Genomic DNA, 27205 nt, shown 5'->3' with positions numbered 1-27205 from the left:
GGGAAGGAGGCTGAGTGGCGCAGTGTTGTTTCTGAGCATTTAGGAGGAGGGGTCAGCCGAAGTTCACCTCCTTTGGGGAATGGTTCAAAAACAGTTTTTGGAAATAGGAAGAATTAACCTTAAAGATAAGGAGCCATTGCTTGTGACTTTACCAAGCGAGAGGGGAGGGACAGTTAGGGGCCAAGGTCATGTGGAAGACAGATAGAGAGGAACATTCATCTAAAGGGGACAGGGACTTGCAAATACACCCTGGAAAATTCTCTTGCAGGGACCAAGTGCAAACCCAGATCGTCTGACTCCTGGCCAGAGTTCTTCCCATGTCCCCTCTTTGGTAGATGATTGAGAAAGAACCATGGGTATGTTGGACCCACCCATGGAAGCATGGAAGGAGAGATTGAGATCATTAAAGGCCCGGATAGCAAAGCAAAAAAAAAAAAAAAAAGGAAGATTTTACCACTTTGCCCTAGGGATGTACCAAGGCCTGCAGGAATTATGAACTGCTGGCCTGTAGCTACAGGAAGAGGATTCAGCTTCAAGAGATTGCAAAAGCTCAAGGACTTCCTTACAAAAGGAGTTCCATGTCCTGATGGCTTGGCTCTGGGAGCATCACTGTATGGATAGCTATTGTTGTGCCTCTTAATAGAACTCCTCTAATCTCCGTCCTCCAGATTTTTCAGCTGTCAGCCCTGGGACAGCCAGGCCTGTGGCACATTGTACCTCTCTCCCCAAGGGACAGTCAGCCCTGTACACTGGCTATTCAGAGACAGGGGTGTAGCCAAGCTTTCATTTTCCTTGCTGTGCCTTTAAGAGCTACAGGAATGCAGAGAGTCTGGAGGAGGGGTGGGGTCTCCCAAAAGGACTTCTGGGAAAAGGATCCTGGGAATTTTTGCCAGAAACTAATCTGAGAGTCCAACTCCAAGAAGTTGGGGGTGGTTTGTGTTGGGTCAGCCTGTGATTGGACTGCAAAGTCCACCAGGGAGGAGGAAAGCAGAAAACGCAAAGAGCCAAGGAAAGGGGGGAAGCCCTCCCCACCCTCACCCCCACCCCAATGCACATTCACCCAGGCCTGCAAGAGGGTGCAGCCACTAGCCTGGAGAGGATCAGCGTGTGTGAAGGGTGATGGTAACAGATGGACCCAAGGACCTCTCTAGCCCAAGTCGACCTGCAAGGCCTCCAGGGACGGGCTTGCCAACAGCTGGACTTGATCACCAGCTTGCAAAGTGAGATCACGCATCTGGTGGAAAAACAAGCAGGCTTTGCTCCCTGGCTGTTTTTAGAGGATTTTCCCAGCAGTGGATAGAAAGCAGGAGACCACCACCTGGACCCTTGAGTTTTCTTAGAGAGCACAGCTCAGGAGATTCCACTCCTGGGTGGTTTGCAGGACAATGATGGCCCTTCGGCGAGCTTCTGCTTTCCTGGTTCTGTTCCTGGCAGCTCTTCTGCCCCCACCACAGTGTGCCCAGGACCCGGCCATGGTGCACTACATCTACCAACGCTTTCAAGTCTTGGAGGTAGGTGGCATCTGTGCACCTGATCCGGGGAACATCCCTCCCAGAAGTCACCTTATCTCACCTCTGCTTCCCTATCTACTGGGATACACGTTCCCCACATAGTAATTGAGAAATACTGTGCCAACATAACGCGTGAACATTCGCATAGTCTAGTGGCTCGGAGCACCAACTCCAGAGTCCAGGCTGTACCACTCCCCAGCCTTGAGCAGGACTTCACTCCGTGCTCTTATCTAGCAATTTTTCTCATCTGTAAAATGGGGATGATAATAGAATTGACCTATGGCTATTCTGAAGATTTAAAAAATTAATCCATACTTAGAACCATTACCTGGCATGGTGGTAAATGTCCAAATTGTTGTTCTTATTCAATAATTTCAATTTTTAAAATAGAAAAACTAAAAATTTGGGTCAGTTTTTATTCATGTTTTACCATATCAGGATGATAGCAGATTTAAGCTTTTCTTTTTGTCTTTTTATGATGGAACATGAGGCCACTGTAACAAGTCATGATGTTCTACCAAAAAGCTACATCTTAGCTTCTTTGCTGCACTGCACAGGGTTTAGAAATGAGTAGATTTAAGCCGTGTTAAATAGAGAGAAAGTGCTCGGGTTGCTTCTCCATGCGTTGAAGCTGCCCCTTGTTTACAATTTACAAAATCCAACATTTTTTCGGCACAGATAGGCTTCCAGGAACAAATGTAACCCTCTGCCTTAGTCTTTGACATACTCCTAGCCATTATTTCATACTTCATTGCTTTGCTTTTGTACCAGTTAAATTTTGGTAAATTATTCATCTTCTTCCAAAAACACCTTTTCAAAGACACTCTTATCACCAATATTTATTTTCTATATGTTCTTGAACAATATAAATATATTTGAAGTCCAAATTATTTGGTCATCTAGTTAAATAAAATAATTCCAAAGAGCAACCCGAATGCATTTCCTAAAGTTGTCCAGTCCAACAAGCTGAGGCCTGGGGGCAGGGGATGCGATCTTCCGAGGCCAGTAGCCTTTTGCTGCTGCCTTACTTGCCCTCTCCTCAGATAGCTCCTCCCCAGCACGCCTCCTAGAAAGTGCTAGAATTACACTCAACCATAGTCCCTCTGCATTTAGCACCAATTTACCCTGGGATTAGCACCATGCATTTCCCTGCAGGTTTTCCTCAGTAACTGAAAAGTTGATCTGCAGACAAGGGTATAAAGTATAGACAAATACTCTGATGGCTATGAATGTGGAATTGAAAAAGATAGGGGTGTGGTTTGTATAGATCTTCCCATCCTGGTCATGACCTGGAGGGTAAGTTAAGTTCCAGGTGGTGGTCCCTGATGGCCAGTGTGGACACTTAGAAACAAACCAATATAGTCCTCACCCTGAAGCATTTGTGTCCGAGGGATAAGGAAGAAATAAAAGAATATATTTAGGTAGCTTCTCTCTTTCTCTCCCTCTCTCCCTCTTACTTTTTCCCTCTTTCTCTACCTCTCCATCTTTCTTTTCCTTCAAAGTGAACAGTCTTACGTACTGCTATTTGTAGTCTAAATTTTTGCAACTTTTGTGGGGAGCATTTTGATTGACTGACAAATGAGCTTTAAGTATACATCCTCTTAAACCTGGCCACCCCATTTCCATTCTTCATTCATTTTATTCTTTCTTTCAGTAAATATTAAGTACTATGTGCTAGGACCTGAGCCAGGTGCTAGGGATGGAGCTTACTTCTGGAAATCTACCCTAGAATAAAGCCAGATAAGTACACGAAGATGTAAATACAAAGATTTTTTTCAGAGTTGTTCGAATGGCAAAAATTTGAAAAGCCCACAAATATCCATCAAAAGAATCTAATAGAATAAATAATAGGACATCAAGTCAATGGAATTCTAGATCGTTAAAATTATTGTGTAGCTATCTATTAATTAGTACTGAAATATGTTCACGGTAGATCAGCAAGTGAAAATATGTCACAAAACCTACATATAGTAAAATCGCATTTTAAAATATGTATTCATATATATGATGAAATGCATGGAAACTTTTAAAAACTGATTCGCTAACAAATCATTATGGGTGATTATGGGATTATGGGTGATTTTTATTTTTCCCCCATCATGATTATTTGTATTTTAAAAATCTTTTTCAGTGAATGATAGCTATTTATATTACTTGGCTGATTTACATAACTAGCAATAATTTGAGAATGTATTTTCTGACTGAAGCAAGGACTGGAAAAATGCACCCAAGCCACGAGGGCATACATTCAAGACTTCCGAGAGTTCTCGAAAAACATATCCGCTATGCTGGGAAGATGTCAAACCTACACGAGTGAGTATAAGAGTGCAGTGACTAACCTGGTCCTGAGAGTCGAACGTGCCCAACGGGAGATCGACTACCTAGAGTACCTGAGAGAAGCTGATGTGTGTGTGGAATCAGAGGACAAGACCCTGACAGAAAAGCTCATCCAAGAGGCCGAAGAGGAGAAGAAGATCCGGAATCTGCTGAATTCAAGTAAGAGAACTGTGTCTTTGGCAGCTCTTCTAGGGACTCACACTCAGAGACACAGACTCAGCACAGATAGGGGTCTGGCCAAGTATGAGAGTTAAGAACCAGATGTGTGGTTTTTGGGTGCAGGTGCTGGGAGGGAAACCTTAGCAGCGAACAGGTGTCTGCAGGAAAAGTCATCCTCAGAAAGCAGCTTTTCATTGCACAGAGAGTTCCTAAAGGCCCAATAGAAGGTCAGAGCTTCAGTGTGAGGGGTCAGCCCAGGAAGGGCATTTTCAGATAGACCTTGGTTTGGAAGAGGTGTGTTGTCCCAGATCCTTCCAGAGAGAATGGAAGGTTGGTGGATTCTCACAGTGCCCTGGCAGTCAGCAGCGGCCACAAATGTGCCGAGAAACAGTCTGAAATTTTAGATGGCATTGGCCAACCCTCAGGCTGGGAACTGGGAACTGCAGTGAATTAGTACTGTGTGTGTTGTCAGGATGGTGATATCTAAGGGATTTGTCTTCAGCCTTGTGATCCCATTCAAATCACTTCCAGGCCATTAAGAATAATGGTTAGGAACTCGAATTATGATAACAAGTATCAAGCAAGAAAAACATAAATAGGAAAGAAATTTTCCTGTCCATTTTATGAAAACAATGAGGGAGACGAGTCGCCCAGCTCAGTGTCTGCATTCTGAGGTGGTTTCACTGCAAATAGGAAAACTTTAATTACATGTTAATTATGTCTGACCCAAATGTGAGAAACTCCATCAGGGAAATAAGATAAAAGCTGATTGCCGGTGTTGTGCTAAAGATTTCATACATCTTCTCCATGTAATCCTAATAAGAACTCCATGGGGCATTATAAGAAGGGTGTTTCAAAGTGAGGTGATGCTTGATCTGAGTTTTGAACAAAGCGTTAGTGAAGAATGAGCAGAGGGCACGTGGGGTGCAGGCACAACCTCCAGAGGGCGTGAGAGTACATAACACATGAGCACGAAGATCTGCAGGTGTGGCTGAGTGGAAGCTCTGTTGGGCAGGTGCATTTGGGGATCAAGAAACAAGACTCAAGGGATCCCTGGGTGGCGCAGTGGTTTAGCGCCTGCCTTTGGCCCAGGGCGCGATCCTGGAGACCCGGGATTGAATCCCGCGTCGGGCTCCGGGTGCATGGAGCCTGCTTCTCCCTCTGCCTGTGTCTCTGCCTCTCTCTCTCTGTGTGACTATCATTGAAAAAAAAAGAAAAAGAAACAAGACTCAAGGGTTCAGCAGGACCCAGATAATAAAAGACCCTCATGCAAAGCGAAGGGAGTTGAATTTGATTGGAAAAATGAGAGAGAACCACCCAGTGATTTTCGTCAGGGGCACTACATGTAGGAAGAGGGCCAGACTCAAGAAAGACCATTTAGGGGCTACTGCAGTAATTTGAGGACAACCGATTGTGTCTGCATTAAGCGTCATTGAGATGGAGAAGGGCAGATGGATTTGAGAGCCATTGAGAGTTGGAATCCCATGGCTTGGTGTCTGATAATCGAAAGTGAAAAATGAGTGAGAAGGATAAGTCCAGGACACTTTCCAGATTTTTGGCTTAGGTCTTTGGGTAGTTGTTCTCAAATATGTTGAGATAGGGGGATCCCTGGGTGGCTCAGCGGTTTAGTGCCTGCCTTCGGCCCAGGGCATGATCCTGGAGTCCCAGCATTGAGTCCCGCATTGGGCTCCCTGCATGGAGCCTGCTTCTCCCTCTGCCTGTGTCTCTTCCCCCCACCCTCTCTGTGTCTCTGATGAATAAATAAATAAAATCTTAAAAAAAATATCTTGAGATAAGAAACCCAGGGCAATTATTACTCTACTATTTTTTTTCGGAGTACTTAATACTCTGAAGTCTTGTAGTTCACTTATTTGCTCACTGCTTATTTTCTGCCTCTCCTTCTAGGTCAGCTCTATGAGAGCTTGGATCCCGCATTTTATGCTCAATGCTGTGTCCCAGTGCCTAGAATAGTGTCTAGGGCCGGTGTATATTTGTCAGTGAATAACTAAGGGAGGAAATGAACAAATAGGTGGAGGGAGGGATTGTCAACACAGAGGGGTTATTAGGTTTTGACAGAAAAGGGAACATCTTAATGCTGAGGCAGAAGACAGAGGAGGGTGTCTATCTAAAATACGAAGCAATGGACCAAGTTGGTTGAATAAGTAAATGATTTTCTTTGGTGCTGACATTGTCTTGAGATGAACCACCCTCTGAGAGGGACCAAAGAGGGGTTAGCACATAGTGAAAGAAGGAGAAAAAGGGTAAGTGTGATCCCACAGAGGATGAACAGAGGCTGCATAAAAATCTGATGGGAAAGCTTGGGTACCAGTGTGGCCTGAGCTAGAATGTGCCCGAACTTTCATGCCAGGGGTCAGGAAGGACTCCAGCCCTAAACAGTGGTGCTCAGTTAGATCTCTGACCTACTCCTGGTCCCTGGACTCGCTCAGCTCCTCAGGCCTTGGGGTCGGCCCTGTCCTCTCCAGCTAGAGCTCAGCAGACATCCTGATTTTGAACTTGCTGATTTTTCAACTCCTTATCCTCTCCCTCATTCCTTGGACACTGGAGGCCTGAAATAGTTCCTCTCCCAGCTCCATGGTGAGTGAAAATTTTCAACTTCTCAGAGATTGCTACTTTCTTGCCTATCACCTCTGGAGCTCTCATTTGATGACTCTTTGGTTTAAGGTTCAACAAACACTTTTGGCCTTCTCCTCCTGGATGGGCCCTGTGCTCTACAGTAGGGATAGAGGGGTGAGCACGTCATGTCTACGCCCCGCTCTGGCTTTCTTACTGCTCTCCTTGCCTCTGATCTTGCTTCCTATCTGCTGTCACACAGACCTCCCCACAACACCAAATAAATTAGATTACACCTCTGTGTAGAATTGTTTTTTCTGCTCTCTATCAATTATCAACAGCAAAAATTCCATTCAAATCTCTTGGCTTTTTATATGGGGAAGGCCCTTTATGAAGTGACCCAAGTTGATTTTCAGCTGTTGCTTCTCCCATAATTTACCTACATGCAGTTGCAAGTAATATATATATAGTCATATAAATTATATATTTTTTTTTCAGTGAAGCTCTCCTGCCAGGCAGATTGGCTTCTAGGGCTCCCAAAGTATCTCACTAAATCCTCCAGGGGACCATTAATACTCTCAACCACATATATCTGTGTGTATTTGCTCCTCGACTGGGCCATGAACATATGGACAGCTTCATTTCTGTATTCACAGAGTCTGGGTCAGCACAGCCCAAGGAGGAGGCTGTAAAAATGGCCTATAGTAGAAATACTGACAGCAGAGTCCCCTCAGGGCTTAGTTCAGGGGAAGACAAACCTGTAAACAATCATAATGATGTGATTAGTATAGATCTATTATTTTCAGAGGTTCTCTCCTCAAGAATAGGCTTTTCTGTATTTTGTATATGTGCCTATTCCACACTTTTTTTTTTCCTTCGGCTATTTCTGTTAGTAACTGTATCTATCTTAGGTTTCTAATGCCAAGTAACAAACTACTACAGATTTAGCAGTTTACGACAATACATGTTTATTATTTTGGAGTGTCTGTGGGTCAGGAGCCCAGGCACAGCTTAACTGGACCCTTTGGTCTCAGGGTCCTCTTCCAAGCGCACTAAGGTTGTTGGCAGGATTAACTTTATCATGGCTGTAAGACTGAGGCCCTCAGCTTCTAGAGCTGCCCGTCTACATCGGCAGCTCACAATGTGGTTGTTGCTTCTTCAAGGCCAAAAGGGGAATGTCTCTCTTCAGGAAGTACCGAGTCCTTCTTAAAAATTTGTATCTTGGGGCACCTAGGTAGCTCAGTTGGTTAAGTGTCTGCCTTTGGCTCAGGTCATAATCCTGGGGTCCTGGGATCAAATTCCGCATCTGGCTCCCTGCTCCATGGAAAGCCTGCTCTCTCTCTCTCTCTTCTCTCTCTTTTTCTCTCTCTCTCTCCTCAATGAATAAATAAAATCTTTAAAAAAAAAAAAAAAAGAATTTGTATCTGATGTATGTCAGGCCCACCCATGATAACTTTCTTTTGGATTAGCTCAGAACCAGCTGGCTTGAGACCTTAATTATATTTGCAAAGTCCCTTCACCTTTGTCTTGTGATGTAACCAAATCACAGATGCTATCCTGTCATATTCACAGGTGTTGCTGGGGAGGGGATTGTGCAGGGCATCTACACCAGGGGAGGGAATCTTGGAACTCTGCCTACCTCGTGCTCTAGTCTGCTAGGCCCATCTGGTACTAATTGCCTGTACCTACCTTCTTCCTACAAGGCTCTGATCTTCCTGTATTCTATCCTTGGCCAGTGGGGACTGAGCCAGCTACAGAACTCCTACTAAAACCCTTAAGACTCAAGTCAGCACTATTGTGTGGGCAAACACCTGGGGGTTATGGGCCAGGGAGGGATCGTCACGTCACAGTATTTCCTTTCATACATACATGCTGTCTTACAAAGAGAGTTTCTTAGAAACACTAAAGGGAGAGAATGGTGCAAATTCCTTGGGAGATTCAACCTTGTGTCTCAAGAGACTTCAAGAAAATTCTGACATCAGTCTAAATGGTTTGCATTCGGGGCACCTGGTTAGGCATACAACTCCCGATTTCAGCTCAGGTCTTGATCTCAGGGTCATAAATTCAAGCCCCACACTGGGCCCTACATTGGCTCCATGCTGAGCATGGAGCCTACTTAAAAAATATAGTTGGTGTGCATTTACTCCTGGGATATTTCTCAACTAGAAAGGGTTAGATACTGGGGATGATAAATAAGATAGAATCACCCTATAATGAAGCCATTTCCTATAGAGCTGCTCTCAAGTCTTTACCCTTTATTTAGAGACAATCCCCAAATGACATTCACATGAGGACTGCAATCCCACGGATGTCCTGCAGTTAGGTCAAATTCTTAAATCTTTTTAACTCTGACACACACATTCTGCTCTTTTCTCCCTCACTCCCCATCTCTTTCACACGCACACCACACACACTCACACATACACACAGACACACATTCACACAATTTAGAATGCAGTGAGTGAAAGTACTGGTACATAATCTGACATATATATAAAAGTCATTTGGAATCTTTGGCACTCTGTTATTAGTAAAAAAATTTTGCATTGCACTTGGCAACTTATGGCAAAGCATGCTGCCTCAGACACCCAGACTGAATTTATCCAACTAACAGGTTTTCTCAGATTCCACAGGCTGTGTTCTTGTGTGGATAAGAGTATTAACCTCTTTTTATTTGTACGCAGCTTATGAAGAAAAATTCTCAAGGCAGTCAAAACAAGCCATTATCGCAGACTTGATTTTCTTTCCCGTTTCATGCCCCCTCCTTTTATTGCAAGGGTGCACATAGGTGACCTCAAGTAACCCTCTGACTTGTGCATTAAATAACTTCTATCTTTTGTTAGATCAGGCTTCAAAAAGAAAGTCTATTGCTGCACATTTAAATACCTGTGGGATCCATTCAGATATTATAAATGTGCCTGGCCCATATTCAAAGCCATTAAAAGCAAAAAAAAAAAAAAAAAAACCCACACACACAAAAAGCAATAAACCCACTGGAAGCCAAAGAAAACATCTCTGTGAGTCAACTCCCAAGGAAAGTCCACTAGTTTGTGACAAGTGGCACAAAGCATTAAAAGATCTAATTTGCAATAATTAATTTTCCATAAGGGAGGGGATTGAGAGTATACATGCAAGTGTAACGGCAGGAGAGAGAGAGTATATATGTGCAGGTGTGCACACACACATTCTCTACCCAGAAATTGCTACATCATGGGGCCAGCAGTACCAGAAGACTATGCAGAGCTTATCCTGTCCTGTCCCCTGCAGAGTCCCCAGAGGTGGGTGTGCTGGGTCCGGAAAGACCTATATACACACTACTTCTTTTGTTTATTTATGTGGAAGGCCTGCCGTCTAGGAGAATACCTCCAGTCCCATCACTACAGATACTGATAGAAGATCCCAGAGTTGTTGTTGCTGGTGGCTTTTGGCTCTAGGTAGAGGGAACACCCATTCATTCTCTCTCTAACTCATTCATTTGCTCACTAGTTCAGCAAATGTCTCCTGAGTTCCAGGTGTATATGTTGGGCCTTGTGCCAGGCGTTAGCTATGGAACATTGACCAAGGTAACATCCTTGTCCTCAAAAAGCTACAGCCAAGCGGGGAAGCCATCTAAACAAAGCCAGGCTAACAGCCAGAGCGCTGCCCACTCTCACTGAAGGACAAGGGGCTGCCATTAAGAGTGAAGTATGGTCAGGGCTGCTGTGGAGCTGGTGGCAGGGGAGGGATGTGGAATCTGGAAAGTAACCCTCAAGCTGAGTTTTCATAATGGAAAAGAACAGATTAAATGGAGAGTAGAGTAGAGAGGCTGCTTCAAGCAAGTGGAACAGCCTGTGGGAGCAGAGAGGCCCTCACGGAGAGCAGGTGGAAGAACTGGAAGGGGGCTTCCTCTGTGCTAAGCCGGCTCATGCTTTCAGGCTTCGGGAATGACAGTAATGCGACTCCTAGGAGCTGCTGTTTATTGAGTGCTTATTATGTGCTGAGTCGTCTTTAAGTATGTATCTATCTTACTGTATTATATCATCCGATTCTCACACAGCCCTATGTGTACCTATTACAGTTATCCCCATTCTATCTGTGAGGAAATCGAGGCACTGAGAGCATGACCCAGCTGCCCAGGGTCTCCTGGCTAATAGATGCCAGAGTTGGGCCGCAGACTGGGGGGAGGGGGAAGCTGCCTCCTACACATTCTGGCCTCTCTCATTGTGCTGCTGTGCTCAAGAGTGGCAAGCATGGGTGCGTCAGGGCTCCCAGGGAGGTTGGGGAAGGTCATTCCCGCCACAGGGCAGTGGGGAGGGCGGGTGTGCGCAGGAGGGGGAATGGGAGCCGGGTGGCCATCTCCAGGGCCGTCCAGGAGGCACTCGGGGTAGGAGGCCTCTGTGTCAGTGCCTGCACCCAGGAGGCCCAGCTGGCCTGTGATCTCCTTGTGGGGCACACCTGAGGACCGAGACAGTCCTCTTGGTCACTGTTTGATGATGATTCCTACTCACAGATTACTTGAAATTATTTTTTTAAACCCTGAGAAGGGTCAGTTTTCTTCCCCCACCTCCTTGGTTTTTAATTCCCTGCCTTTCCTTCGTTTACTTTTAGAACTAAAACACTCCTCTTCAACCCCGCCCCCCCACCACCACCACCAAGATTTTCTCAGCAGAGGAGTTCCACACACACTTCCCTGTGCTAGAAACCTCAGAAAGGTCTCTTTGGCCCTCATCTGACCAGTCACAAAAGCCAGTAGATCCTTTTTCTCTGCAAAGCCTTCTTGTGTTCTTTCCATGGGCACTGTTCTCTCCTCGTCTCTTGTCCTGATTATTGCCGGAGCCTGCTCACCGAGCTTCCTGCCACCACGCTCTGCCCGTTCCAGGGCTCTGTCCTGTATGGTCACCGGGCTTAGCCTGCTAGAGTTACTGCATCATTGCTTTAGCAACCTTGACAGTAACCACAACTTATAGGGTAAAGCAAACCCCATAAAATAGCATAAAGAAAGCCCTTTACAACCTGACCTCAACCTAGCTTTAAGTATTTTGTCACTTTCCACGAAAGTAACACCTGCTGATAAAAACTATGACTATCGTCTGCACTATATTTACCCTATTTACCTTTCTGTAAAGGGAGATAACACGTCAATGGCTGAACACGTGAACTTCAAGCCTCACCTTATGTCTCTACTGCCTGTCCCCATCCACCCACTGCTCTGTGCTGTGTCTGATGTGCTATTCTGAACACACTAAATAGGGTTCATGCGCCCCTGCATTATTCATGCTATCTTCTCCAAGTCTATCACAGTGCTTGGAACAGAATTGAAATCGATATTTTCTGACCTTGAGGAATAGTTTATTAGAAAGTGGGGGCAACTACTTGCCAAAGACTGCATTAAGGCCTCTTGTCTGTTATGTTGTCCAAAGCCTACAACAACCCCGCCAGGTAGATACCATTGTGACTTCTTGTCAGATGAAGAAACTATGGTGCAGTGTTTCATGCAGTCCCATCTGCCTCCCATACTCCTGTTACATTCAGGAATGTGCCCCCCCCCCAGACACACCAGATTCATCTCAGCCTCCTTCTGCTCACCGTGCCCTCACCCCATTCTATCTGTGAGGCATTAGCTATGGAATTGACCAGGGTAACATCCTCATCCTTAAAAAGCTACAGCCAAGCAGGGAAGCCATCTAAACAAAGCCAGGCTAACAGCCAGAGCCCAGCTTAGTTATCTGTTGCCACAATAATGCAATGCTGTGACTTCGTGGGTTAAACCAATAATCATTGGTTATTTCTCAGGAGTCTGCAGGGCAGCTGGGCAGACCTGGGCTGGGGTGGGTGCTCTTGGCTGGGGTCCCAGGGGCACATGGCCTGAGGGATGCCTGGTTGAGGATGATCTCAGCTGCCATGGCTTGGATCTCCTCCACATGGTCCCTGATCCTTCAGGAGGTGAACCTGGGCGGTGATGGAGGCAGACCTCTGAGAGAGGAGGCACAAGCACACTAAGATCTGGTCACTTGTACCCAATTCTTTCGGCCAAAGCAAGTTCCAAGTCTGGCTCTAGAGCCTACCCTTCCACTAGAACCTTTGACAGCATCTAAAAAGATTTTTGATCTTAATGCTCCTATAAACAGGCATTAAACAAGATCAGTTTTTACAAATGCAAATTTCTACTGGAATCAGTAAATCAGGCATTAGTGTGTGGCTGATGGTTTTGAGGCTGCTGCAAAGTTCAAGTTCAAGAGAGCAGGTCCTGGACTTTGAGACAGGATGGTGAGAACAAGATGAAGTGAGATTCACAGGAAGAATCGGTGGCACAATGTCAAAATGACTCTGTTTCCTAACCAGGCAAATGGGAGAATGGGAGTACCACGCCTAGAAATTGAGAACATTTCTATCCCTTTTAGTTTGGTAAGAATAGGATTGCAGGAAGAAAACAAACAAAAAACACTATGAAAAAAAAAAAAAAAAGCCCACCACAAAAACCAGCTCAGTTTTTAAATGAAAAATAAACAAAAACAAAAAGTTCATAATTATAATCTCGGAATGCTTAAATGTTGCAACAGTCAGATAATTGATTCAAAATGGAGTTGTTTGGTCAGAAATTCCTCAGAGGATACCCACTTCAGTGCCTCACTTCCCATGAGTGTTGATGGCGTGGCGCCTCTAGGACAGCATTTTCAAACTTCTAGCTTCGGGAACCTTTTACATTTCTAGAAATTATTCAGGACCCCAAAGAATTTTTCTTGATATAAGTTACAACTATCGATATTTACCACATTCAAAATTAAAATAGAAAGATTGTAATATATGCCAGATGCTATTTTAGGACAGGACATACAGCACTTAAAAAAAAAGAGAGATTAGACAAAGCCCTGCCCTGGTAGGGTTTACATTCTATTGAAGGGAGTCAAACAATAAATAATGTTAACAGATACATTTATTTTTTAAAATATTTTTATTTATTTATTCATGAGAGACACACAGAGAGAGGCAGAGACATAGGCAGAGGGAGAAGCAGGCTCCATGTGGGGAGCCTGATGCAGGACTCAATCCCCTACTCCAGGATCAGGCCCTGAGCCGAAGGCAGATCCTCAACCGCTGAGCCACCCAGGCGCCCCCCAAAATAATACATTAAACAGATAAATTTAAAACATGTCAGATAGAGGATAATAAATCCCACGGAAGAAAATCAGATGAGGTGTGGAAGTTAGGGCAGCTGGCCAGTGCCCAAAGGAAACATCTGAAAGCAGTAGGCTGTGCTGGATTCTAGCTATAGGGACCCCATGGAAGGAGCCGGCCTGACTCACACTTATACTCACACTCACACTCACACATCTTCCAGGCCTCCATGCGCTTCTGTGTAGTTCTCAATTTGATGTTGAGGAACAGAGCCATGCAAGCAACCAGCCATATAGCAAATCTGTTTTCTTTCTCACAAGCTACTGTTAATCACTGATAAGGGGAAGATGTCAGGGCACCTTAGTGGGGACTATGAAATACTTTGAATTTAATGCTGGGAACCTGGGACAACTCCTAGAGTAGATTTACTAAAGATTTCTCTATGACTCACCAAAACCAACATACAGAGCACCTAGTGTGCACCACCCTTTCAAAGCCCTGGATGCACCCTCCTGCAAAGCGAAATTCTCCTATGGCTCACCGAGCACCATTTCACACAAGCCAACCTTCTTGCTTTCCTGCCATCCATCTACTCAGGCACTCAAGAGGGTGAAAGAGCACCTGCGAATGCCCGCACCTACCTCTTGCTATTTAAATCCATCCAATTTCTAAGCTGGCAGAGCATGAACGGGGATAGAAGTTTGAACACTGGCAAATACTGTCTTCTCCAAATCAAATTGATCCTTGAGTTTGTAGACAGTAAGCAATGAGATTAAATAGGAAGGATATACATAGTGGGTCCCAGGCGCTCTGGATAAAACCAGATATAAGGGACACCCGAGGGATCCCTGGGTGGCGCAGCGGTTTGGCGCCTGCCTTTGGCCCAGGGCGCGATCCTGGAGACCCGGGATCGAATCCCACATCGGGCTCCCAGTGCATGGAGCCTGCTTCTCCCTCTGCCTGTGTCTCTGCCTCTCTCTCTCTCTCTGTGTGACTATCATAAATAAATTAAAAAAAAAAAAAAAAAAAAAAAAAAGGGACACCCGAGTGGCTCAGCGGTTGAGCGCGCCTGCCTTCAACCCAGGGCATGATCCTGGAGTCCTGGGATCGAGGCCCACATCGGGCTCCCTGCATGGAGCCTGCTTCTCCCTCTGCCTGTGTCTCTGCCTCTCTCTCTCTGTGTCTCTCATGAATAAATAAACAAAATCTTTTAAAAAACAAAACAAAGCAAAACAACAGAAATAAGACCCACCCCCCATCCGAGTAGTTACAGGAAAACAGAGTGAGTAAGCAATTCTGATTCAGCAAGATAACATTCTGGAAGAGATCTGCACTGAATGCTTTGTGCACACGCAAGAAGGAGCAACAGATTACTCTGCAGGAGCCAGAGAATTTTGTTTTGAAGGATTCGTAGATGTATTCCAAGTTAGTGACAGTGAGCTAAGGAATAAAATGGGAAAAGTCTAAAACTTGTAAGAGGTCATGGCAAGTTGGTGACGAGTGACCAGCCCAGTGGAGTAGGGCAGCGCCTAGAGGAGGTCGGCGAAGGACCGTGAATGCCATACTGAGATCTTTGAAATTTATTCTGTGGGCAGAAAGCATGAAACAGCCCTAATTTCTAACAGTGAAGCCCCAATTTCAACAAATTAAGTCTACACTGACAATTTCATTATATTTGCTCAAAGCTTTTGTAATTAATTGCTCATCTAAGAGCTCCACCTTTATCATTCCGGAGCCGGACATTATACCTGTCACTCGATAGGTATTGACTAATGTTTATTAACATGAATACAATCCAGGTTGTTGAAAGAGTCAAGTTTTGTAGCACAGAATTTCTTTTTTTTTTTTTTTTTTATTTATGATAGTCACAGAGAGGGAGAGAGAGAGGCAGAGACACAGGCAGAGGGAGAAGCAGGCTCCATGCACCGGGAGCCCGACGTGGGATTTGATCCCGGGTCTCCAGGATCGCGCCCTGGGCCAAAGGCAGGCGCTAAACCACTGCGCCTCCCAGGGATCCCTGTAGCACAGAATTTCAAGAAGCAGTCAAAATACTCATTTTTGTTTTGTTTTGTTTTTATTTTAAAATACTCATGGTTTTACAGGAGGGTTTTTAAAAAATATATTTCATTCCTCTTTTTCCCAAGCAAACCCAGAAGCTCCCTCTCTGTGTCTATCCCTCCATATTCCATCACCCCCATCCCTCAAGGCTCCTCCCATCTAACCAGTGGCTAAGACTTGACCCCTCTTTTCCTATTTCTCGAATCCATACTAATTTTCCCATGCCCATCATTATTTGGATATCTCTGATCTGGATTGTACTTCTAGACTCTACCTGTTTCCCTGTGATCTCTCTTTCCCACTCCTCAACATCAACATCCAGATCTATGTTTCTGAGACATAACTAGAGGAGAGTTGAGTCACTCCCCTGTAGAGGGACAAGTCTCACCAGATCTGGAGAGAGTGTTATGTTAAATAAGGGGAAAGGTATTTAAAAAATTCAAATAAGTGATATTTGTATATGAAGTCACTGTGAGGCCTTAGGCCAAATCCTAGCCTAATTGCTTGTCTGCAATTGTGTCCCAAGGAAAAACCACAGATTTGCATTCTCTGGTTTGCAGGTGGAACCTTGCTTGCCATTGATTCTGTTAAATAATTTGCATCTTGGCTGAACTCAAAGGTTTTAAATTTATTTCCTTCCTCAACCTTTTTTCTCCTGCTAATTATCTCTTGCTCAAGAGAAGCACAGCAGGCAGTTCTATCTTACCCTTTTACAAACACACTAAAAGTATATTTTCTCCAAATTCCAAAAGAAGAATTTCTAAAATTATAGACTCTCAGTCCTGAAAAAAATATAGAGAACATCCAACCGAAACCCCCCATTTTAGGACTAAGGGCAGATTGACTAAGGGACTTGTGGGGAAACACACAGAGAACCAGAGACAGGGTTCAGACCATTCAGGTCTCTGACTCCCAGTCCCAGGTTTCCTCTACAAAGGAAGGACAGCACAAGGGGAAATTCTGTGTTTTCTGTATTTCTGTATTCTCAGGACTGTCTCTCCCTAATCAAAACCATCTATCAACACTCTCTCTTGTTTTGCTATTTCTCTAAGGATTCTGCATGTAGTAGGAGGAGTAGAAGGAGAAAGGAGAATGATTGTACTAGTTTCTGCTGTATATTAAATGAACATTTTCTCCCTTGTGAGATGTTGAATGTGCCTTGTTCTTAGACACAGTCCCCCTCTGTAGCTGTGCTGTAAGCCACAGACTCTCCTTCTGGAGGGATGGGCATGTCCCCGGGGGTTGACTGGAGATTTCCTGGCTTGCCCTGCCTCTGGGTTCACACTGAGCTCAGAGGACCCAAAGCCCTGTGACCTTCCAAGTAACTTGTCCAACTCTTTTCTTTTCATTTGGAAAATGGAGATTAAAATGTGGACCACTTAGGCTTATTATAAGCACTTATTGCAAGATGATGTGAATAAAGTGCTTGCTACTGTGCAAAGCAAATTATATGTATCTGTAGATATTTATTAATTTCTCAAGCCTTTGTGCTTGTTCTTCAATTGCAAACAATCTCTGAGCTTCTCTAGTGGTCCATGGACCCCTCCTCTTCCCTATTAAAGCATCTATTAAAAAAAAAAAAGACACCGATGAGCTTAAACCCTCATTTGTTCATCCTCTGTGATCACCAGAGAGTGTGGGAAGAGCAGAGGGTGCACAGGAGACACTCTCAGCTTGAGAAGCAGAGAAAAGGTATAGCCCAGAGGACCCCCTCATAGTCCTTTCTCTTCCTCTCAGCCTGGCGGGGGTGGGGGGTGTCCTTCCCTTAGCTGTTCCTGCAGTGCATAAGATTTGCAGTTAGCCCAGGCTTCTCTGTTGTCCCTAGGGGTTAGCTTCCTATATATTAATCACCCCTTGTCTGTGGTTTCGCTTTCACACTTTTAGTGACGACAAGAGGGGTGAAGACAGCACAGTTCAGGTACTTTTGAGAGAGAAGGAGACCACGTTCACAGAACTTTCATTATAGTGTATTGCTATAATTGTTCTATTATTAGTTGTTGTTAATCTCTTACTGTGCCTAATTTATAAATTATACTTTATCATAGCTTTGCATGTATAATATATAGGAAAAACATTTATGTGTGTGTGTGTGTGTGTGTGTGTGTGTGTGTGTGTGTGTGTATCTCCACAGTTCTAGGCATCCACTGGGGGTCTTGGAACATATCCCTCGCAGCAAGGGGGGACTATAACCAGGCCAGCCAGGATGAAGTGGACCCAGAGGCCACGAAGAAACAATCCTTGGAAACATTGGAAACAATCCAATTTTTATAAAGCATGTCTACAGGGGGACATGGTGGCAACTGATGGCTGACAGACTTTTCTAGTGCCTCCCTTGGCCACGCTGGGGACCAGGCAAGGCCCCAAGGCCCCTGGGCATTTGGGAGCAGCCGATGATGACGTGACAATGTAAAAGACTGAGTTTTGGGAGCTCAGCTCCTCCCAGCTAATTTTGATCCCCATCCCCACTCCTGCCATATGTTCTTTGACCAGCACCTTGTGTCAGATTTTTAAATGAAATCATGGATCTTAAAGTATCTTAAAAGCTTTAAAATACTTTACAAATTATTATTTATTTAAGACCGGCCTGTGGTCAGAACTCCAGATGCACAATACTGTATAGGCCCTAGAAAAACATCTGTTTGAATTAAGCTCTTTTCTTCATTAATTCAACAGATATTTACTGAACCCACAAAGCACTGAGTTAGTAGGCAGTAGGGTACAATAGTAAACATGAAGACAAAAGCCCTACTTCTGTGGAGCTTATAGTCTAGTGGGAGAAAAGGACAATAAGCTAGAAAATAAAACAGATGACATAATTACAGAATATGACAAGTGATCTCAAGGAAATAAGAAAGATGTTGTATTAGACCATTTTAAATTTAGATGCAGTCGTCATAGGAAGCCCTTTAGGGAGATGATATTGAAACTGATTTTTGAAGGCTGAGAGGAGCAGACTGTGGGAGGATCAGGGAAATGAGTACAAAGGCAGAAAGAATTACAACTGCAGGAGTTATTAGGCACAAACTTGACATGCTCCTAGAATAGCAAGAAAGCCAGCATAATCACAACACAGTGAACAAGAGGGAGAGTAGAGAATAAAGTCCCATAGACAGGCAGCTGCCATATCATTTAGGTATTTAGGATGGGGTAAGAGGTTATGATTTTATTCCAAGAGTGATAGGAGAATGGGTTTAATGGTCAGCCATATAATTCATGGTTTTAAAAAGATCACATCCCCTGCATCATGGAAAACATATTGTAGGTAAGCAAGAATAAAATTGGGGAGACAAGTTGGAGACCACTGAAGTGGTCTAGGCAAAAGGGGAGGATTCAGGGAGTACAGGGATGAGTGGTGAGAAAAAGAGGAGAGAGACATATTTGAGCATTTTAATTTAAGTATAACATCATTTAAAGGTTAGTTTTAATATCTGAACTTGCCAGTAGTGGGGAGATGGGGAGAAAGGAGTTAAGAATGACTTCTAGGTAAGAAATTTGGTTGATGTTTTTTGCTTAAGATGGGAAGAGTAGGGAGAGAGAGAGGTTTTTTTTTGGGGGGGGGGAAGCAAGAGTTCTGCATTGAACAGGTTAAGTTTAAAGATGTCCAAGTAGGGACATCGAGCAGGCAGTTGGATAAGTGAGTTTGGGACTAAGTAGACATCTAGATAGGATGTCATTCCAGAGGCAAATTCAGAATTCATCATTAGTTAGAATTTACATGTATGCAGAGCCATCAGAATGAAGCTGAATGAGGTGGCTCTGAAAGCCATAAGATAGAATGAGGTGGCTCAGAGCTGAGATGTGAGGACAGAGCACTTACTCCTTAAGTGAGAGAGGAAAAAGAACCAATAATGGATCCCAAGAAAAAAAATCCAGAAAGACGGGAGGACAAACAAAAGGAGGGGTGTTCCAGAAACCAGAGAAAAGACTTTCAAGGGGAAGTAGTGATTAAGTAATCCAATTTTGCTGAGAAGTTGATTAGGACATAAGACTAAGAATTGACCCTTGGATTCGGCCACATGAAGGCTGTTGGTGACCTTGACAAGAACTGATTCTGTGGAATAAGCAGAGGAGTTTAGACCAGGGAAGGCCTGAGGCCTGATTAGAGCAGCTTAGGACATAATTGGAGGTGAGGAAACTCCTCACCGAAGAGTTTCATTAAAAAATGGAAGAGAGAAATGGGGCCCCACTAGAAAGTTCTATATGTTTACCAAGGGGAAGAGTCCAGTAGGTAGGGAGAGACTATTGAGGCTAAGTCCTTGAGTAAGTTAGAGAGGATGAAATCTACCACAAAAATAAAGGGAACAGGAGACAAGACAGAGAATATGGGTTCAGATACAATTGGTTATTAGATTTGGTGGTTGGAAAACTCATTCATTCATTCATTCATTCATTTAGTAAATACTAGCCTACTGTGTGACATTTTCTATCTTAGGGGCAAGATATACAGCAGTGAATGAAATGGATAAAAAAAAGCTCATGCTCTCATGACATTTACATTCCACTGAGGGGAGTCAAGCAGTAAATATGTTAACAGATGCATTTATAGGATGTCAGAGAGAAGATAATAAGCACTATGGAGAAAAATGAACTAGGGTAAGGGGGTTATGGGGACCTGGAGAAGAGGGTTGCCATTTTTTGTAGAGTGGTCAGAAAAGGCCTTAATGATTAGGGAATATTTGAGAACAGGCCTAATGGAAGTGAGGGAGGAAGCCGTGTACATATCTGGGAAAGATGGTTCCCAAGCAGAAGGATGAAAAAGTGACAAATTTCTGAGGCAGGGGTGTGCTTGGCACAATTTGAGGAATAGCAGGAAGGCCAGTGTGACTGAATGAAATGAAGAGGGTGGGAGTATTGTAAGGCCAGAGAAGCCACATGAGGACAGCTCACCTGCCTGGAAGGTAAAGACTTGAACTGTACTCTTAGTAAGATGGAAAGTCACTGGTGAGTTTTGAGCAGACATGTGATATGATCTGACTGATATTTTGAAAAGATCACTTTGGCTGTTATGTGGAATGCAGTACAGGAGTCAAGGATGGACGTATGGCCTCCCTGTGGGAAATTACTACAGTAATGCTGGCAGGAGATGATGCAGTTCTCGACTGGCTTCTATTTTCTCAGTGAAATAAGAGTCGAGACCTTCATATGGGAGTGAGGAAGGTATGATGGAGGCTTTGAGGAGAGAAAAGAAGGTATGGTAATAGTAGACGATGAATTGATGAAGGAACTGCGATAGAATTCTATCCAAACAGCTGTCATTAACAAGCAGTTTGCTAAAATGCTTGCTTACCTCAAAACTTCTGGAACTTCTGGAACTTCTCAGGCTGTGCACCTCTCCTCTTTGTGTCCAGTTTCTCTTCCTTTACCCTGTTTCCTGTCCTCTGACTCTAGAGAGTCCTCATTTGGCCTGAAGAACCCAAGCATCTATTAGGAAGAAAATGACAACCCACTGGCCCATCCAGCTTCTTATAGCAAAGCCTTTGCAAAGCCTTGAGGGAAACACACAGAGCTCAGTGCTCCTGGGGAGAGTGTTAAATGCCTGGCACCCCACCACCACACACTCCAGCAGTCACTGAGAGAGGCCCATATGGTTCCCATACAGACCTTGGCAGGATTTGAGGGATACCCACAGGATTCCTTATGCTTCAAATAAGCCACCACTCCCCACCCCCATGACACTGCTTACCTCACAAGAGACTAACAGGGCAGCCCCAACAACGAGTTCCTCACTAGAACTGGTGACCCACCTTTCCTGAAATGACCAGTAGAACTAATTTCATCTTGGCCCATATCCCTCTTTACCATGGACCCCATGAGAATTCCAAGATACTAAGGTCATCTCATGGAAGATAGTGTATTTGAGGGCCCGTGGAAGTGGCTTCCACCATGTCTGTCTAGATCTCAGTGGACAGAAGACAGATCAGTGGGTACAGCCTAACTGCAAAGAAAGGTGCGAATATACAAGTAGGGAAGAGGAAAATGAAATGGCATTTGATGAACACAGATACTGTCTCTGCTATAAGTAGGGAAGAAACAAGTAGGAGGCACACACAACGACAGTAGTGACACAAAGATCAAGGGAAATGAAATCTTCAAGAAAGAGGGACTCCTCGGTGGTTCAGTGGTTGAGCATCTGCCTTTGGCTCAGGTCATGATCCTGGGGTACTGGAGGATCCTGCAGGGAGCCTGCTTCTCCCTCTGCCTTTGTCTCTGCCTTTCTGTGTCTCTCATGAATGAATAAAAAAAAAATCTTAAAAAAAAAAAGAAATCTTAAAAAAAAAAGAAATCTTCAAGAAAGAGAAATTGATCAAGACTGTCATGCTGTGGGGAGATGAAGTAGGATATGAACATAAAGGTCCGAGTTTCAGTTGGGAAGTCCTTGGTGATGTTACGAAGGGTAGTTTCTGTGAAGTTATTGTGAAGTGAAAGATGAGAGGTGAAGAAATAGACCAAGAGAGCATAGACTATTCTGGAGGAAGAACTACATAAAATGATAGAGTGAAATAGCTAGAGGATGGTGTCTAATTGAGGGAGAATTGTTTTTGAATATAGGCAGGGTGTTTACAAGCGAGGGAACTAGCAGTGAAGGAGAAATTAAAGATAAATAATAGAATGGTTGCAATTCACCTAGAGAGTCGAGAAGCCAGGAAAGGGGGCACCTGGGTGGCTCAGTGGTTGAGCGTCTGCCTTTGGCTCAGGTAGTGATCCCTGTGGGGGCCTGCTTCTCCCTCTGCCTATGTCTCTGCCTCTCTCTGTGTGTTTCTCATGAATAAATGAAAAAAAAAAAACTTAAAAAAAGCCAGAAAAGAGTGAGATCAGAGCACAAGTGAATGTATTAGTCTTGGACAAGAGGAATGATGTGCCTCTTCTAAGATGTGTGGGAGGGTAGCAAGAGTAGGAACAACTTAAGAAAAGTTTATAGTGAGGGACAGGAAATGGAGGGACTTCATGTCTAATGGTGTTTATTTTTTCAAAGGAGTTAGTCTGTTATTAATGTACGGACTGATGAGGTAGTGTGTGTGTATGTGGTGGGGGTGCAGATTTAAGACACCTGCTATGTGGCAGATGGGGGCCTAACCATGGAGAGAGCGGTATGGTACTTAGTACTCAGCTGAAGTTGGAGATCCCTAATGTGTAATGACACATTTTTGAGAGAGTTTCTCTACCACACACTCTGGGACGGAGCCAGATATTTGAACTCACCCAGAACCAGGGGTTTTTGTAGAGTGGGTAACTGTGGAATAACAAGGGGGTGGTGGGTGAGGGCGCTGGTGAGAGAGGTATTGCAGTAGTCCAGCCTAGATAGGAACAGAAGCTGATAGCCTGGGAGAAAGCAGAGGTCAAGGGACTGGAGGGCATGAGGAAATGGAAGAGCAGAGTCGGTAAGAATAAAAATGTGAGAAATGGAAGAGTAAGGAATTGTTGCAGAGGGTAGGAGAGTAGAGTTTTCCATTTCTAATAGGGAGCAGTTCCAGGGGATGGGGGGCAGGGATCCAGAATATGGGTGTGGGAGGGGGTTGCTAGAATAGGTTGAAAGCGTTGTGCTGTGGAGTTGAAGAGGTTGAGGTAACCGGGCTCTTGATGCATATGGGGTAGTGTCCTGGAGAGCTATCAGTGATTTAGACTAGAAGGAGTCGATAGCATGAGATACAAAGAAGGGAGGTTTTTTGCATGAAGGTAGAGAAGCCAGAGAAATGTAAAGCCCTTTTGTTACTTCATCTTCCTCTACCTATTTCAGACCCTTATGATCCTGTTTCGAATATAAGACATACTCTCCTAGTTGGTTTCCCTGATTTTGGTTTCTCTCCTATGTATCCATCATACACACGACTGCTTAATTAATCTTGACCATGATACTCTGTTGCTCAAAAATTTCAGTAGCTCCCTACCTGCCAGTAGAATAAAATCCATATTCCTTAACCCCACCCCACTGCCCAATGTTCCAGGCACAGAGCTGGTTTCAATCTACTACTTTGTTTTTATGCATCTAGTTTGAGGCAACAGCAATTATTGGATTAAATTCTACACTACTTTACTAACAGGAGTCATGAAGGACTTTCCCAAATGTGGTTTTGTGAATTGCAAAGAATGCTATTCCCAACCATCTCAGAATGGCACCCCTCAAGGATCAAATCAAATGTAGGTTATCCCCTTCTTCAAATGATATTACCATCCTCTGCCCTTTTGTAAAAAATCCACTTTAAGTTTTCTATTGTAGTTTCTATAAAGCAAGAACCAATCTTAACTCATCATTGCCCCTCAGCCCTTTGCACCTCAGTTCATAACACCTAGCTCAGTATCTCACCTTTTGTATGGATCCAGTGTCTGCTGACTACATATATGCATTCATGAGTAAATAAAGGAATGGATTAGTTATAATGTTCTAATAGGATTAAGGGCCAGAATCCTTCACTAGAAAGTGATCTCCTCAAGGTTTAGGGTTGATATTATGTTTTTTATCCTCAATACTTACTTAGCGTGGTTCTGGGAACATTGTAAGCTAAGTACACAGTAGATAATTGGTAAAATCTTGGCAAATGGAATTGAACTAGGCAGCTTTGCCCCTAAGTGATTCTTGCTGTCTCAACCCCAAGAAGGTGAACAGGGTCTCTGACCCAGCAAATAGCTATTTAAATCCTGATTTGAATGAAATGTTGACTCTTCTAATTGGATAGCAACTCCCTTAACAAGAACGCATTTATTCATTTAGCTCTTTGATTCTTTAAACCATACGATAAATTGTGATTGATCTATGTGTGATAACTTTATTCTAGACACAGAAGGAAAAAAGCAATCTGTTAGAACAGACACATGAAAAGATGCTCAATATCACTAATCATCAGGGAAATGCAAATCAAAACCACAAAGAGATATCACCTCATACCTTTCAGAATGGCTAGTATCAAAAAGAAATAACAAATGTTGGCAAGAATGTGGAGTAAAAAGGAATCCTTGTATACTATTAGTGGGAATGTAAATTGTTGTAGCCACTGTGGAAAACAGTGTGGAGGTTCCTCAAAAAATTAAAAATAGAAATAACATATAATCCAGTAATTCCACTACTGGCTATTTACCCAACAGAAACAAAAACACTAAATTTGAAAAGATATATGCATCCCTGTGTTTATTTCACCATTATTTATAATTGCCAAAACATAAAAGCAACTTAAATGTCCTTCAATAGATGAGTGGATAAAGATGTGGTATATATAAAACGTTACTCTGCCATAAAGAATGCAATCTTGCCATTTGTGACAACATAGATAGATCTAGAGGGTATTATACTAAGTGAAATAAGTTAGAGAAAGACACCATATGATTTTATTTACATATGGAATCTAAAAAAAAGAAAAGAAAAGAAAAGAAAAGAAAAGAAAAGAAAAGAAAGAGACCCCATAAATATAGGGAACAAACCATTGTTGCGGGGAGAAAAATGGGTGAAGAACAGTGGAAGGCACAGGCTCCCAGTTACAAAATGAATAAACGTGATAAAAGATAGAGTATAGGGAATATAGTCAATGGTATTGTCAGAGTGTTGTGTGGTGACAGATGGTAACTACACTTGTGAGCAAGCATAACATATAGGGAAGTTGAATCAGTATGTTGTACATATGAAACTGATGTAACATTGTAAGTCAACCCTGCTTCAATAAACAGAAAATTAAGAAGTAATCTGTGAGAAAAGCAGACATCTCATGTATATAAAGTACCTCTCCTTTTTCTCCCATTTGGCCAGGCTGTGACAACATGTTGATGGGCATTAAGTCTCTGAAAATAGTGAAGAAGACTACGGACACACATGGCTCTTGGATGAAAGATGCTGCCAGCAATTCCCAAAAGGTTTATTTTTTAATTGGATCCAGAAACAAAACCGTGTGGGAATTTGCAAACATACGAGCATTCATGGAGGATAGCACCAAGCCAGCCCCGAGGAAGCTAATCCTAACACATTCCTGGCAGGGAACAGGCCAAGTGATCCACAAAGGTTTTCTGTTTTTTCACAACCAAGGGACTCTCAACGAGATCATCAAATATAATCTGCAGAAGAGGACTGTGGAAGATAGAATGCTGCTCCCAGGAGGGGCAGGCCGAGGACTGGTCTACCAGCACTCCCCATCAACGTACATAGACCTGGCTGTGGATGAGCATGGGCTCTGGGCCATCCACTCAGGGCCAGGCATCTATGGCCATTTGGTTCTCACAAAAATTGAACCTGGCACACTGGGAGTGGAACACTCATGGGACACTCCATGCAGAAGCCAGGATGCTGAAGCCTCCTTCCTTTTGTGTGGGGTTCTGTATGTCGTCTATAGTCCTGGTGGCCACGGCCCTCACCGCATCACCTGTGTCTACGATCCCCTGGGCACTATTGGTGAGGAGGATCTGCCCAAACTGTTCTTCCCCAGGCGGCCAAGAAGTCACTCCATGATCCATTACAACCCTAGAGATAAGCAGCTCTATGCCTGGAATGATGGAAACCAGATCATTTACAAACTCCAGACAAAGAGAAAGCAGCCTCTGGAGTAATGCAGGACAGCACGGAGAGAGAGCAGTAAGGCTGTGGACACTGCTCTCTGGGACACTGAGGCCACAGCCCCTTTGCAATACAGTATCCCCTGATCACATTCAGGGAGAGAGGCTAGAAGTGGGCTCCCATATGCATCCTTCCCTGGATATTAAGCCTGAGTCATCTTCCAAGAGCTTAGATGGTCTGTTGTTCAGAAATTTTCAACTTCCAACACCCAACCAAATCTCCCAGCTCTCAAGGCTGTCCACATGCTGATCTAGCTTACGTCCAGCCTTTCCTTACTACCCCCAACAGTTAGCCAAAATGTACCCCGCCTCCTAATATTCCTGGCCCCTGGCCTTTCCTGAAGCTCTTTCCTCCTGCACAAGTGCCGATTGCTATTCTTCCATTTTTCACTGCCCAACTAAAGTATCACTTCCTATTGATGTTTAATCTCCACGTCCCCCAGTTCTGCTCCTTCACCAAGCTGAGGAGATATAAGAGGAAAGTAAAACCACTCACATTTGAATACCCCTTGCCAGTGACAAAGTGCTCCTCTGTACATCATCTAATGCCACCCTCTGAGACGTTCGGAAGAAGTCTTTATAATTGCCATTTTAGAGATGACAAGTTTAGGTGAGCCATTCAGAATAATGAAGCTTCCAAATGAAAATAAGGCTAGAAAATTCTGCAGGTCCTGGTCTTTCTGTTGCCCAAGAAAGCATCAAATATGTATGTTTGTTCACTCAGCCTTATGTTCAGCATCTCATCCTAAAAAATAATGGTCTGCCCCCTGTAGCCTGTTTTCATGTCTGCACAAGACCTTCCTGTAAGCCCTTCAAAAGCTACTTCCTCCAGAAAACCAGCCTACAGCCTAAGGGTGAGGATCCCACCTGTAGCTTCATCCTGTCTTACCCTCCCCTGTGTCTGTCTGCTTGCTAGAAACACAATAAAACTGACACTAAGCAAA

The 27205-nt window shown here is 43.9% G+C and overlaps 1 protein-coding gene across 2 annotated transcripts; it reads left to right on the top strand.

Moving 5' to 3' along the window:
• The first annotated feature begins 855 nt into the window (after positions 1-855).
• On the top strand, positions 856-27205 carry OLFML1 (olfactomedin like 1). 2 transcript variants are annotated; one of them, XM_077866639.1, is made up of 3 exons: positions 856-1511; positions 3643-4007; positions 25465-27205. In XM_077866639.1, the coding sequence occupies exons 2-3, from the start codon at positions 3797-3799 to the stop codon at positions 26253-26255; spliced, it is 1002 nt and encodes a 333-aa protein (XP_077722765.1). In that variant the 5' UTR covers positions 856-1511; positions 3643-3796; the 3' UTR covers positions 26256-27205. The 2 variants fall into 2 exon arrangements, with proteins under 2 accessions (XP_077722765.1, XP_077722764.1); XM_077866638.1 differs by having other exon boundaries at positions 858-1511; positions 3719-4007.

The sequence above is a fragment of the Canis aureus genome, chromosome 23 (genome assembly GCF_053574225.1).
Source record: "Canis aureus isolate CA01 chromosome 23, VMU_Caureus_v.1.0, whole genome shotgun sequence".
Classification (NCBI taxonomy): domain Eukaryota; kingdom Metazoa; phylum Chordata; class Mammalia; order Carnivora; family Canidae; genus Canis; species Canis aureus.
Note: the sequence above shows the minus strand (reverse complement) of the source record. Positions and strands in the feature narration are given on the sequence as shown.